Genomic DNA, 14,682 nt, shown 5'->3' with positions numbered 1-14,682 from the left:
TGCTGAGACCTGCTGAGTGAGAGCAGGTATAATCAACAAGGCCTTCACGTACTAGAGCATGAATGTCGTAAATTCTGGTTTTGGATGTACTGCAAATTCTCTCGGGGAACATTCTAACGTTCTAAATGCCACCCTTATCTGTTCCTATTTGCCAACCATTTGTAAAGGCAATTTGATTTCATGACCTCATTTCAAAGTCACAGGGAGTTTCTGTGTTACGCTGTGGAATCCTTTTTCTTCATGCAGAGTATTGTTGGGTTTAAAGTGATTCCTGGCAGTGGGGGTGTGGATGGTTCCCCCATCCTCTAGGCATAATGTATGTGGCTGCTTTGAATAAAAACAGGGGGTCCCTCTGGCTGTTACACACTTCACTCAGGGCCTGGGTACAGGGAGCCTGGCTGTGCTCGGCCCATCCTCATACCGCTACTGAGCAGGTTATTTGGAGACATGAAAACATGGTCATGTGACTCATGGGTCTTCTCACCCCTCTGTTTACCCCCAAGTCTAAAGCAGGTATTGCTGAAAAGTGTCTGGTTTTCCCCTTGATCGCAGATAATTGGAGTCTGGTCAGGATGTATCAGCTTCCCAGCGCAGACTAGAGCTCCAAGAGGATGGGCACATTTCCACGTAAAATTTGATGTGGAACATTAACAACATGCTCCTTCAAAAATATGTCTTAAATGTCCTTGTTGTTTCTTGCTGAAATAAATACGGGCATGCTTGGGCAGAAGCCATCCTCAGTGTTACAAGCCCTCCTTCATGTTGTGCGGGATTCTTGTGAGATAGGTGGACTAACATTCTCAGAGCAGCCCAGAGCCGCTTGTTTACAGCTGGAAGATGGAACGTCTGTGAAGTTTTTTTTTTCTCTTGTACTGAAAAAGCAGAATACCTGCAGTCTGACTCAGAGAGACATGTCAAGGTGCTATGGGTCAGGGCGGATGTTTTTTGGTGGCCTTGAATGTCGAGTCAGGCAGAGAGAATTCACTCCAGCCTGTCCTCTGTTCAGCCTGCCTGACACAGGCCATTGCGTATGAGGGGAACGGCAGCGGCAGGGTGAGTGTGTCTAACGTCAGCCACAAAACAGTACCACAGCAGAGAGTAACTGAGTGATGTATGAGCCACCTCCTGTCCTGACTTGCCCGTACAGCCCATCTGCTGTATTCAGCTCTGATCCAAAAATACACAGCGTTTTTAACCAGCACTAAATGGCACGTCTCCCCTGCATCATTGGCTAAGGAAGGGTTATCTGGGTTTCACGCCATTGCAGGAACCGCCGATCCCAGTTCGGTGGAAGGGAGTCAGATCCATTCCTTGAGTGTGGTCTATGACTCAGCTGTGTTAAACAGATTATCCTGCAATGTGACCCACCCACTTTAATCATGTACCAGAGAAGGAGTGGAAATCCCTGGAGTATTCATGAGTAAGTGCCCTGAAATAAAAAAAAAAGCAAGACAATAACACTGTGTCCTGCTGCTGAAGTGCAAATCTGGTATCGTCACTGGACATGCTACTCCAGGTCTTGCCATGGAACCCCCATCTTATTCTTTTGTATTCATATGTTTGTTGAGATAACTGAAGTAGTCTGACTGTGGGATTGGCGAATGAAAACAGATCCATTACCCAAGTTTTGCCCAGTTTATAAACCAATGGCACCTTTTATCACGAACACTTAACTTCACCTGCTCAAAAAAAAAAAAGAATCTTTGTCATTTGTTGTGCACAGGTGGTTCAGAGTTTGGCTCTGGTAGGAGTTTTCATTATGTTAGAAAAAGGAAAGAGCGACAAGTAAATTAGCTGGTCCTGACTCAGTAATGGCCCCATTTCATCCGTCACCTTCTCTCTAACGGTTCCAGCAGCTCGGCCAATTTGATCGTTCTGATGCTTAAAAAGTTACCCCAGGTCTTGTCCATTCTTCCTGTTTTCCCCTAATTCCCCAATGTGACAGTTTTGATTGCATTCCATTGCCTAGTATCAAGGCTTGAATAAACAACAGATAACTCCAGTCCTGACACAGTGCCGGCATATTTGCATACATCTCCCCTGGTGTTCCTGCATCAAACCTGTGATGCCTACTTCTGTTTTGTGTTTCACCCTTGCGCCTTCTGAAACAGTTACCTGTGCTGTGGTACCTGGCACAGCGGTCAGGAATGTTCAGAATTCACCTGAGAATGTCAACAATAAAAGTGAGCACATCACCTCACACAAAGGCTCATTATTATAACAGATACTTTGTTGTGTCATCGCCTACTTGCCTGGTGGTAAATTGTGGGAAGGGATTACGTTTCCTTCATATAACAAAATATCTTTTGAGAGGATACAGTTTCAGATTAGATCATAAACACTGCATCGTCAGGCACATCACGAAATCCCCCACTGTGCCTGTGTGTGTGTGTTTTCCCCCTAAGCGTCAGCCAAACTTTATATTACCGTGAAATGCATTTGAAAGACTTCATCGCAAACATTTCTATGAAAAAGTATCATATGTCCGTGCAATAAAACTGAACACCTAATACACTAATGGGTGCACTTTTGATTGACTGTATACCAAAATACGCAGCATATATTTCACACAAGCAGGGATCTTGCCTCCCATAGCCCCTGTAACCACATTGTCTATTCAGAGGAGTATGACAGCCGAAAATAAGGCAGCGGCAAGTACAGCAGTAGGTTCCATGTGAAGTGTGAGAGTTAAGCCCCAGTTGTGCTATTTTATTTATGCCTCTGGTAACAACATTTCCGATATCAAAATGACCTTACAGAACACATCTACTTTGTTAACTGAGGTATGCCTGTGTTTCCACTTTTGTATATACAAGAAAAAACATTAGATTTCACAATTGTGTGTAGTATTCAAGTGATATGTCCATGATATGTATATCAAATTTTGTATGAAAATATTTATTGACAGGATCAAATATATGTTCTTTTCTGTACCTAGCCAATCACCCTGTAGTGTGTTTCCATCAGAAATCCACCTCTGTTGGGCGCATTGACCCTGGTTCCCTCTCTGGGTATGGTCGGTAATGCTTAGTAAACACATGAACACTCTATATGTCCTTATCTTATTTGTTTTATCAGATTGGTCAGAATACATTAATGTCCTCTCTTTATTATTCCTTTTCAAATCGGAACAATCTGAGGTTTTATCAGGCGCCAATCATGCCAATCCTCCAGATATAAGCTTTTCAAATTTGTCTGGGTGCTAGTCACATCCCAGTCTGTCCCATTGACAATATAGTTCTTCTATGCATATGACTTGTTGAGGATTTTTACATATGCATATCTTCAAATTTCTTGATTATGCATACATGTTCATTCTTTATTAAGGCAAGAGGAGGTGTCAGCCATAAAATATGTTAATCCAATGAAGAAACTGCACCGTATGTGAACTTCTCCATTATATCGCCAGATGAATGCCTGGACACAAATTCGACTGTTGTAAACATTAGTAGTGTGTTGATTCTTCTTGTTAAAAATATCCTCAGATGTACATATTTTGATAACTGCAGCGGAACATTCCGATCATTCTCTGCCATAAACTCATGAGAACAAGCGCCAAGTCTTGGAGACGCCCTTTTAAACACGACCTTTAAGAATCCCTCCAGCTGCCATTGCACCGTTTCTCTGAGAGACATTAATGCATCTAGGTAAGCAAGTTATATTAACGTCCCCTCATACCAAACATTCTCCTCCGCTTGTAACATGTACTCAAAGCTCTCTGCAGAACTAGAGAACATGCCTGTTGGGTTTTGAAATTATCTCTCTGATCACACTGCTGATTGCTTTATTCAGGTGTCTGAATTCCTTTCACTTTTCTTGTGTGTAGCCCTTGAGCCACAAATCCACTGTCCTTATCTCCGCCTTCTTATATTACAGGGTTTTTTTTCGTGCTGACAATATGTTTTTTGTCAAAGGAGATTTTTGGTTTGGAGGGAGACGGCAGAGTCTTAATTGGGTCACACCCTGCATTTTTTGGAACTCTTTTAGGGAACACAAAGGGCCCCACAAAGCCAGGACAATGAAGGACCTGCAAAAATAATGAAACCTGAAACTGGGGAGCGGGCTGCAAAGCCAGCCTGATTTAGCAGACAGGCACGCTGATCGCTGGCTTTAAAGTGGTCTGTGAAGAACATCTCCCCCTTGGAATTTCCCCTCTCCCACACACCGCAATATTTCCCATTCTGTCCTTCCCTGTGAATTTACAGGGAGCTTTGATGCATGCCGTTGTCTTTGTACTGGCTACCATGCCTTTATGCTGGTCACCCTAACAGAGCAAAATGTGCTGAGGAGTTTCTGCGGTATATTCCTTTAAAATTACAATTAGTGTTTTCAGATGCTACGTACGTGTCACCTGAATGTGTCCCGACACTGTCCCATGTTAGGAGAATTATGGCAGACTGGTTATGCAAAGGATTTATTTCATTCCATATTTGGTGCGCGGAGCACCAGAGTCACCAGAATGCCCGGATTGTTTTTAAAAAAAACATTCAGAACATTGTTGAAGTGGATGAATTTAGCTCTTGTCACGAGCAAGAGCTGGGGCCCCTGTAGGAGATGCCCAGTGACTGAGCTAACACATGGTTCACTGAGGGGGCCAGGGATGGTGAAACAGACTCAGAGGAACATGATTAGGGGCCTGCAATCACAGCTAATCAGTTGCGCCATTCATGCCATATTGAGGACTATCAACTCTTTTATAGCCGAGGTTCCTTCAACAGCTCCCCAAGAGGTGGGCCCTGCAAAGCCCTGCTCGTCCAGCCCGCATGCGGAGAGAATGACACAAATGAGGGCTTTGTGGCTGAGTGTGTACCTCCATACGCTGGGAGTCAGGGGGTCACGGGGGGTGGGGGCACAAGGCTGGGATTGTTTTTTGTTCCAAGGCGGCCCTCCACGTCTTCAGCATTCTGGTTGGGCCATGTCAAGCCCTTCTCAACATTTTGAGCCTTTAATTGACTTTTTCGAGTCAGCAGTTATGATATCACATGCTGCCGAAAACAGAGGGCAGTCAGTGTTCAGAGGGTGAGCACTCTCAAAGATGGTGGTTGAGGAAGCTGGAGAAGCAGGAGAGATAGTCCTTTGGTACCACCAAAGGATGTGACCCCTTCTCCTGGTTCTGAGTCAAAGCTCTGGCTTTATGACTGTATACAGTGAGGCTGGATCTGGTGTCTAACAGCTTGAGACCCATAACAAAAACTGTGAGGACAGTACATTTCAGAAAGCCATGGCTGAAAGTAGAGCTGAAATGTAGCAGAGTAAAGTGTAAAGTAAAATCGAAAGTAACTTTAAATTCTCCATTATTGTACAAAATGCATACACCTCACGGCTAATGCATCAATTAGCAAAAGGAGCAGTTAGGCAAGAGGATCACGTATGCAAATGCTTTTTGTTTTAATAAACAACTACGTGTGGAGCGGAGCACACTCTCAGGGAAAGATTGGATTAATGAACATTCTTCTCATTAGCGCTCACAACTATGCTTTCAAGTCCCAAAGCCTTTACACCCGCACTAATCCCCTGTGAGAGTGCGTTAGCCCTGCTTTGTGCAGGTCGTTTCAAAGGTCAAGATGTCAAGACGGACTTGAAAGTGAGGTAAACGGGAGGTGGAACAAGCTCATTCGGTCTCGAGACTTTTCGCCCCCGTCCTGCTTCCTGCCCTGCCCCCAGAGAACTCCCGTCCCTGGTCCCTGGTTTGTTTTTTGGTGGTAGTGGGGCAGGGGTGTGTGCATTTGTGTGTGTGTGTGTGTGTGTGTGTGTGTGTGTGTGTGTGTGTGTGTGTGAGGCATCGTATCAGTCCAGAGATAATGCTCTTTCTGGACCGCTGTGGACAAGGCTGCGCGCTCCCCTCCGGAGCAGGCCGAAGCATGGTTCAGTGAGTGAAGCAATAACGACTCAGCAAAATGGAGCAGCTGCCGGCGGGGCCAGCATCACCATAGGCAGCAAACAGCAAGGAGGATATGACTCAGAGAAGTCCGTGACCATACCACTACCCCCTCCCCCACAACCTCCGCCCACACTAACTTCCACTCGCAACCAGCCCACAACCCTGGCTCACTGGAGTCCTGAAACACAGCAGTGTGGCATACTGCCCAAAAGGTGGTCTTTTAACCAGAAGGTTGCAGGTCTAATTCTCAGGAGGGGAATTGCTATTGTAACCTTGCACAAGCTTAAAATTACCAACTTTATAAATGGATCATTTTTAAAACAAAGAGGTTCCCAGTGTAAATTTCCATGGTTCGGAGTGTCTGCAGGAAAAATAAACAAGAGTAATGAGAGGGGATAACAAATTGTGCTGTTCGGTGTATTTCGGCTGCAGCAGAAGGAGCTGAAAAGAGTGCTGTCACACAAAGTTCCCGAACAGCTCTGCTTTCATCTGCAAGCTCTGGAGACCATGCAACAAACCGTTCACAACACCTCATTTTTCTCTTAATTTTTCACAATCATTCATCTGTAGAATGAAAACATATCTTCCGTAAAGAAGAAATATTTTAGAGAAAAGGTTTTCTGCAGTGTGTAGACAGTGTGGTGGATTTATTGTATATTGTATCTAAAACAAACGTGAAGAGTAGATCACTCATCATAAATCAGTTGAGCCCGGCTGTGTAATCCCAGCCTGGGACTTGTTGTCAAAACGTGTGTGTGTGTGTGTGTGTGTGTGTGTGTGTGTGTGTGTGTGTGTGTTAAGGGTGGGGGGGTGTCAGTGCCTCCCCTCAGCTCCAAAACAAGATATTTAATTTAGCTGAAAGCACACTGCGCTGGCCTGCAGCGCTGTCATGTCATTAACATTCCTGCTGCTGAGGTGGGTCTCCTAATGCTGCGCGACATGATGAAACAGCTCTGCCTGCCGACCGCGCACGCTCCGCGGCCCCTCCGCACACTACCTGCGCCCCACCACGGGGCCTGTTTTGTTCCCGTAGCTCACACAACACGTCTCCCGATCACCACCCCTCGTTCCTTCTCTCCGTCTTGCTCTTTGTCTCTGCATAGCATTCTCTCAAGCTTCTCTGTCTCTCAGCCAAAGAATTTATTAGTATGACGGGAAGTCATTCATTGTTGCCAAAGCATTTTAGGTCATTAGCGAATAAAACAAGCCTCCCTCTCTCCCCTTCTTCAGTACAAACCAAAACCTAAAGCAGGATAAAATGACACACCCTTTCCCAAAATAATGTTACCAGAAAACAAGATTCTATTAATGTAATGGCCACACACTGCCTTCCATTTTATGCCAGACAGTTACAGTGTGATGTCAGCTTAACTGTCTCAGGATACAAACACTGCAGGATCTGTAACTTCTCATGGTTTGGAAGAAATGGGAATTATGCCAGCTGTGTTGAAAATCTCTTTCCTGGCCCTTTTGGGAGCAGGGCATCAAGAAATGCCACTGTCCTACCTTTCTACCCTTTCCCTGCCACTTGCATTACACACTGGCATGACAGAGAGAGAACATGTTTTCAAAGCAACAACCAAAAAAAAAGAACAATAATTAAAAAACAAAAACTGAAAAATATTATAATTAATCATAATAACAACAATAATAATGCTAATAACAATACCACTACAGCCACTAATCATAAAAATAAATGCTGATGTCACCCACTCTCTCTCAGGCTATGAAAGGCATGTCTTGTGCTGCTACTCTCAAGAAACTCCCCTCCTTTCTAGAGAGAATCGGGAGTTTTTCCCCCTCAGGGAAGAGTTGAAATTTAGGCCAAATCGTTCCAATTTTGCTGAAGAAAAATTCTCCTCTGACATTTCTTGGTTGTTCTGTCTCAGGTCTCTGTCTCCCTTTTACCCTCTCCCTCTCCCTTTTTCTCTTTCTTCTGACTTTGCAATCTCTGCCTTTGTTCCTCTCTCATCTGTTTCTGTTTATGTTTTATGTCCTTCCGTCTGTCTTTCTCTATCATTGCCTCTCTGTCCCCGTCGCTCGCTCACTCTCTCTCTCTCTCTCTCTCTCTCTCTCTCTCTATCTCTTTCCCTCTCCTTTTCTCTCTCCCTCTCCCTGTCTCCCTCTCTCTCCCTCTGTTCAGATAACAGCATTGCCTCATTCCATTCCTTTTCTGTGGCTGATTGAGATGTACCCTGCTCCTCCCAAACATGTTATTTCTTACAGCCGTTTTCATGCTGCTTGGCAACTGCTAATGGACACATTTGGAGCAGCTACAACAGTGATGGATGTGGGAGATGTTTCGGAGTGTTTCGGAAAGAGCGGTTGCTGTATCTTGCAGAGGTTGAACCAAAACATCTCGGTTCACAGAGAGGTGTGTGTGGGCCTGCTCTGACTGCGTAAGGTACCTCCAGGAATGCTCTTTCACTCCGGTAACGCTTGCTCTGGCCTCGAAACAACAGCGCAAACTAATAACAAACAGGGCTTTTTTGGAAACCGAGTCTGATGTTATCAGGTGTCGTTGTGTGAGAGCACGGGCTGCCGGTGAACACTCCAGACTCACAATCAGAGCCTCATCACAGAAAGGGCCAGCCACTTGACCTCAGCAGTCACTCAGCCATAATTAGTGCCACTCTGAACTCTCCTCCTCAGAGACACACTAATTCTGTCTTAGGGGGGGGCGGCGTTCTGGAAGCTCCTGGTCAGAGTGCAGTGGGTGGGGGGGGGCCACTGCTATACCCTTCAACAAGCTGTGGTCCCTGAAAAGAATCCGGAAGCACCGTGGTGTGAGTGGGTAAAACGTGGGCAGCAGTGTGCTGTCATGTTCATGGCACGGGTCTCCGCACCCGAGGGTCACAGAATCGAAACGCGGCTGAGACGCTGCTGTTGTACCCTTGAGCAAAGTACTTTTCCTCAATTGCTGCAGTAAAAATACATGAGAATAATTGGCCTGCTGAATGTGTGAGCTGTAAAATTGTCAGCACTGTCATTCACCCTTAATGATGGGTGTCTGCTGAGGAAATAAATAATAGCTAATGTTACGGTACTCAAAATGGTTTATTCCAAACCAAGCAAGCAGAGTTCTTTAAGCGCCTTATGGTTTTTCTACCAGTGAAATTCTGCTGCTTCTGTTTAAATACCACCTGTTAAAAATGTTGCAATATGGACAGTGTGTTGATACTAACATGGCATTTATCATCTGTTATCAGTATTTTGGAGTATTCGGAGTGACCCCTTTCCCACTTAATCACTCCAGAGAGATTAATATTAATGCAGAGTAAGAATTTTATTTCTGAACAGTTACAAAGAACAAAATATTTTAAAAGCATCTTTATATTTTACATAAACTGTACAGAGATGACATTTTTTGATTCTAAATGATTCTGGCACAGGAACTAAAAAGTACTTTTATTAAATAGAAAACTGAAAATGAATTAATTTTGATGAAAAATTATGAAATATTCCATTTGTCTACTGTACAAAATAGAAAAGACGTGGAGCTGAAAATGGAATCCATAATATTGTACCCTGATACAGTGTTTAGGCCTCTCAAACGATCACAGAGTATTTTACAAAACAATGCGATGGCCTCGCCATCTTATAATAGCTAAAATCTTGGCCTCTTTGGTTCCATTATTAGGTATAATACATTTTAACAGAATTCAATTTGCTTCTATAAAAATAACTTTGTTTTCAATGGCAGTTTTTTTAAACTAATCACGCAACTTTTCAGTGCAAACATTGTAACAATCATTCGCTTTGAAGAAGAAGCGAAAGATTACAATTCAAGTATTTGATAAGAGTTAAAAACTAGTACAAAAGTTCAGTTTGTCTGGTATGGGTCAATACTATACATTGCATAGCTCATGCGGCACTTATTTTAATAGGACAGTGAGCAAGGGTAGGTGCACCACTTAGTACCCTTTTAAAGGCATTTCAAATCTGCAAGTGCTATAAAATGTGCATTTTAGGAGATTTGCAAGTGCTATGCTGCTCCATAACCAACTGAGCAATATGGCAACTCTTCACTTCTTCGCTGACTGAGAAGAGACAAAGTGAGATTCTTTGCATCAGCTGTTTAAGTACATTGGATATCTTTTTTTTTTAAAGGGTGCTACAGCCCCACAAGGAGGGGAAGTGTAACAACGCAATGCAAGGTCCATATCCTGCCTTTGTGCGCATAGCCCACCTGCCCACCTACGGCCTACGGCTCCACTTCCTGGATATGAGAGAGTAGTCCATGCCTTGTTAACAGCTTCAGCAATTTGTCTCGCAGGAATGTCTGCTTCTCCTAGGCAAAGAAGCCGCTGCTCCAAGATTCAGATGTTTCAGGAGTTGGAAAACCTGTCGATTCTCGCCAGTCTGAATTTGTGCCGTTAATGTAGGAATGCTTAGCCGGAAAAAAAAAGGGAGACTGTATTTTTAAATTGCAGAGACTCTGTAGTGGAATGTATTGTCACATTGTTGCAATGATGTATTCCTTGTCAGAAGTGCTGCTGTTTTAGAATTTGTATCAGTGTTGAGCTGTCAGTGCTTTTTACAATGTCCTTGTCAGGATTTGCTGAAGTACTAGTACTAGAAAGATGCTAGGTGGGTACTGGCAGTCCGGTAGACCTCCTTCATTGGCTTTCTCAGGCTCTTGCTGTCCTCGTCAGAATGTCGAAGAACTCTCCATTTTTTTGTATAGAAATGGCAAACTAGAAAAATATAATCTGATGATTATCATTCTCCTCACATCCCTTTGACATCAAGACCTAAGGTACTTTGCATGTCTGCGTATGTAACGTGGGACTGGTTCACATGCAGGCAGAACTGATAGAACATATCTTCCAGACGATATTAACAAACATAAATATATGTACACAAGTGTTTGAGCGTGCCAGTGCACGTGCATGAGCATGTGTGTATGTGTGTGTGTCCATGAGCGCATGTATGTGTTTGTGTGTGTATACACGCATATATATGTATATAGTACAAAAAAAGTTCATAAATATTACTTTGTTACTATGATTATTTTTTTTTGTAACGTTATCTGCTGTCCACTCGGTTTCAGAGTTCAGAGTTCAGAGTCCCGCCGCGGGAGGCGGCTCAGGCGCAGCCACACTCCTCCACGATCATGTTGGGCACGTCGCGCTTGACGATGTTGTACTCGTCGTCGAAGTAGAGCATGGACATGGTGCTGAGGCGGGTGGGGATGCAGCAGGAGTTCATGGAGCCGGGACTCATGCCCCGCATGCGGTACTGGTTCACCACCGCCGTGTGGAAGGAGGAGGCTGAGCCGGGCACGCCTGCCATGTACGCCGGGCAGCTCCCCTCGCAGTAGTTCCCGAAGTAGCCCGACGGGGCGATGATCCAGTCGTTCCAGCCGATGAGCCTGAAGTCGATGTAGAACTGCTGGCGGCAGCAGAGTCCGCCGGTGCCGTCGCACTCCAGGCCGCGCTTGCGGATGCGGTGCTTGCCGTCGGCCAGCCGGGCCTGCACCACCAGGAAGGGCCGGTGCGACTCGTCGTCGGGGTCCACCAGGATGGGCAGCACGCCGGCCGCCTCGCAGCCCTCGCAGCGTACGTCCAGGTCCTGCCGCCGGTCGCCCCGCTCGAACACGGTGCGCACCGCCTCCGTCAGCGGAAACGTGTGCCAGCCGCTGCGCTTCAGGTCCACCCGCTTCTCCACCACGCTCCACCTGCCGCCTGCCGCCACGCCCGCCGTCAGCCCCGCCTGCTGGTAGTACACCTTCACCGTCACCTTGCGCCGGGAGCCCTTCTCCGAGCCGGTCGGCAGCAGCTTGAAGTACAGCCACAGGTTGGCCTGAGACACGTACAAGTTTTGATTCCCCTCATTCGAGATGAGGAAGTAGAGGCTTGACTTGGACGACGACATCTCATCTGTGGGAGACAACAAAGGACAAAGGGAACAGATTAGCTCACCTATAATTTTAGCAGATTACATTACATATGACAAAGTACTGTTATACAAAGCTGCCAGTTTCCATACATTCACAGCTGGTTGACATTTACAGTGTAGAATAAATGTACCTTTATTTTATATTTCACTGAACGGTGGCTGACGCAATAACTAAAGATATTCTTCTTGTAGTCACCTATGCATTACTGCATCCAATGAGTCTATCAATACATAGACAGTGAAATATTTGACAAAGTTCACTGTGAATTGACTGATGTTTCAAATTAACTGAAAAAAGGGAAAGATTTACATTTCCATCTATCATTTTGGCACACACACACTTTTATCCAAAGCAACTTACAAGTGAAGCAGAGCACAACACAAAGCTATATATGGAGTCTAATATATATATATATATATATATATATATATGTTAGAAGTGCTGCATGACTAAGTTTCAATAGTTGGGCAGACAAGGAACAAATTAGCTGGTAGAGATACGAGTGAATGAAACCATAGATTTGAATTTTTTTTTAAAGAAATCAAAGTTTAAGACAGAAGAAATCGCTTTTAGGTCGTAGTGTTTCAGGTGTTCAGGTGCCAGCAAGTGTTACACAGCGACATCAGTGTGCCCTGAACTGAAAGCCCAGATCAGTTCAGTCACAGCAAACACCACTGTGATGGTGCTGCGGTGAACATTAACATGCAGCATGGATGCTGCCTTGGCCTGTGTTGACAGGGGGAGGAGGAGCCCAACAGCTACAAAGAGAGGGGACACTCCGGCTTTCCAGGATCGGGTGGTACGAGTGGTTGGACGTTAGACAGGAGCTGGGACAGAGGCTGGAACATTGGACAAACGGATGGCATAAAGACTGCGAGCACTGTGCAGAGATGCTGCTGGGACACTCCCGGCCTCCCTCCCGAACGGCCCTGACAGACCAGCCATGACTGTGCTGTTCTGGGGTCGGGCCCAGTTGGCCCTGAGTCAGGGTGAACGATATGGGCGGGTGGGGGTGGTGGGGGGTGGGCAGAAGGCAGAGGAGGGCCCCGCACAAAGGTTCAAAGGGTTCACTGTGAATGCAATGAAAACCTAGAGCTCAGCGAGTCTAAGAGATGGCACAATGGCGCAGCCTGGCATGGAGTGCACAGCTTTACTGTGAAAGCATGATAAAGGAACAGAAAAGGCCATTTACACAACACTGAGCATTTTACGGAATCAAGCAGTCTCATGATGGCTGCTTCCGACAATGTATTTGGTTGCAGTATACTGTGTCTTTTTTTTTGCCTGGCCTGCTTATAAGAATACCCATCTAAAGCCGGACAAACAAGACATCAACAACAACAAAAAAACATATCCCCTTGATCTTCATCTCATCTGAGCTGTAATCCGGAGGGGTACCTCTTGGGGTTTGTGTGAGATGATTAATTTAGCCTATGCACAAACTGATTTGTCAGGGTCAGCATCACCAGCTGGCCTGGATGGATGACCTGCTTTAGCTGTCAGTCTGTCTGCCCCTCCCATATCAATGATTTATGTCCACGCAGTCCTGTCCAGACTCACTCTTTTCACAAGCTCTTTTCCTTTTCATAAACTGCAAACCACAAGGATGAAGCATTTCAGGAGGTTCAAACCCTGGATGAACTACGTCAAATTTAAGAAAAATTATAAGATATAACCAAATTATAAGATTTAACCAAATCAAACCAAAGCTATATGAAATATAAAGTGGTTGAGCTTTGGTCTTCCCACCAGAGCCTTTCCACTTGAAGAATTTCACTGTAAATATTTTTCAGAAGCCTCCTTCAGATGAACAAATGATTTGTTGGACAAGTGTCCATCAAATGAACAAATTAACCTGTTTCTCACCATCTCAGTGCTGGATCAGTGATGGCTTTGGTGTGAGCAGCCTTACAGCTCGGGACAGACAGAGAGAGGGCAGTCTAGACCCACTGGTCACATGGACTGCTCTCAGCAGTCCCATTGGGCTTTCCCTGCAATGATGCACAGTGACTGTTCTGCACACTAGCATTCTGTGCCTAGAACTGGGCCGGACTCCCCTCACTGCCCCCCAGACTGTCCCTCAGTCCCCGATGCAGCTCAGTGGAGGGCCATTGGGCTTACCATGACAAACATGTTGGAGGATCCATGACAAACGATGTATAACAACATATTTATCTGATACATCTGTGCGCATCACTAGTCAAACACCTTCAGAGGTTCCAGAAAAGGTCAAGACCTTCACCTCTCCGTTGGAGAGAAGTGACAACTTGAAACCTCCCTTTGAATGGTAACATTCACAAATCGGACCCCTTCTTCCTCTCCCGAGCAGATACGTTGGAATTCTATAACTGCTATAGGAGAAAAAAAAAAACTTAGATGTAAGGACATCTGCATCCCAGAATTTGAACTGGACCTTTGTATGGGGTGTATCTGTAGGTGAGCAGCCCACATTTTGCACATGCACTACATTGTACTGCACCTGTCTGAGAAACAACTGGCCAGCTGTGTGAGCAAGGAGCCAGCTGTCAGGTGATGTACAGAAGAGAAAGGAAGGGGGGAAGGTCTGTAGGGTCAACACCCCCCCACCACTGAGTACCGCTGCTGCAGGCGGGGGCAGGACAATACCTGGGTGGGCCCACCAACGGCCGGGCGTGTCCCCACCTGTGCCGCCACAAAACACAAGAAAGGTAATCTCTGTCTCATTACTCAACGTCTCTGTCAACAGGAGACCACACGCCGCCGCCACCACCATGGGGCTCCAGAACTGTTCCATGGACACCACCAAAACAAGCAAGGACACCTCAACAGCCTCTAGGCCGGTAAGGCTGTTTAGCTGTGTTACTTGGTTACAGTCACAGAGAGGAATGCTGCACTGACATGAGGAAAGGGACACGCAGTC

At 45.5% G+C, this 14,682-nt stretch overlaps 1 protein-coding gene across 1 annotated transcript in view; it reads right to left on the bottom strand.

Moving 5' to 3' along the window:
• Window positions 1–9,719: 9,719 nt before the first annotated feature.
• Window positions 9,720–14,682, bottom strand: part of inhbb (inhibin subunit beta B) — a 9,596-nt gene continuing 4,633 nt past the window's right edge. The window contains exon 2 of the mRNA XM_036545154.1: window positions 9,720–11,763. Coding sequence (XP_036401047.1) covers window positions 10,970–11,763 — 794 coding nt within the window. The 3' untranslated portion in view covers window positions 9,720–10,969. The remainder of the gene's footprint in view (window positions 11,764–14,682) is intronic.

Source organism: Megalops cyprinoides, chromosome 14, assembly GCF_013368585.1.
Source record: "Megalops cyprinoides isolate fMegCyp1 chromosome 14, fMegCyp1.pri, whole genome shotgun sequence".
In the NCBI taxonomy this organism is placed as follows: Eukaryota; Metazoa; Chordata; class Actinopteri; order Elopiformes; family Megalopidae; genus Megalops; species Megalops cyprinoides.
The sequence above is the reverse complement of the archived record's forward strand: the minus strand, read 5'-3'. Positions and strand labels throughout refer to the sequence as shown.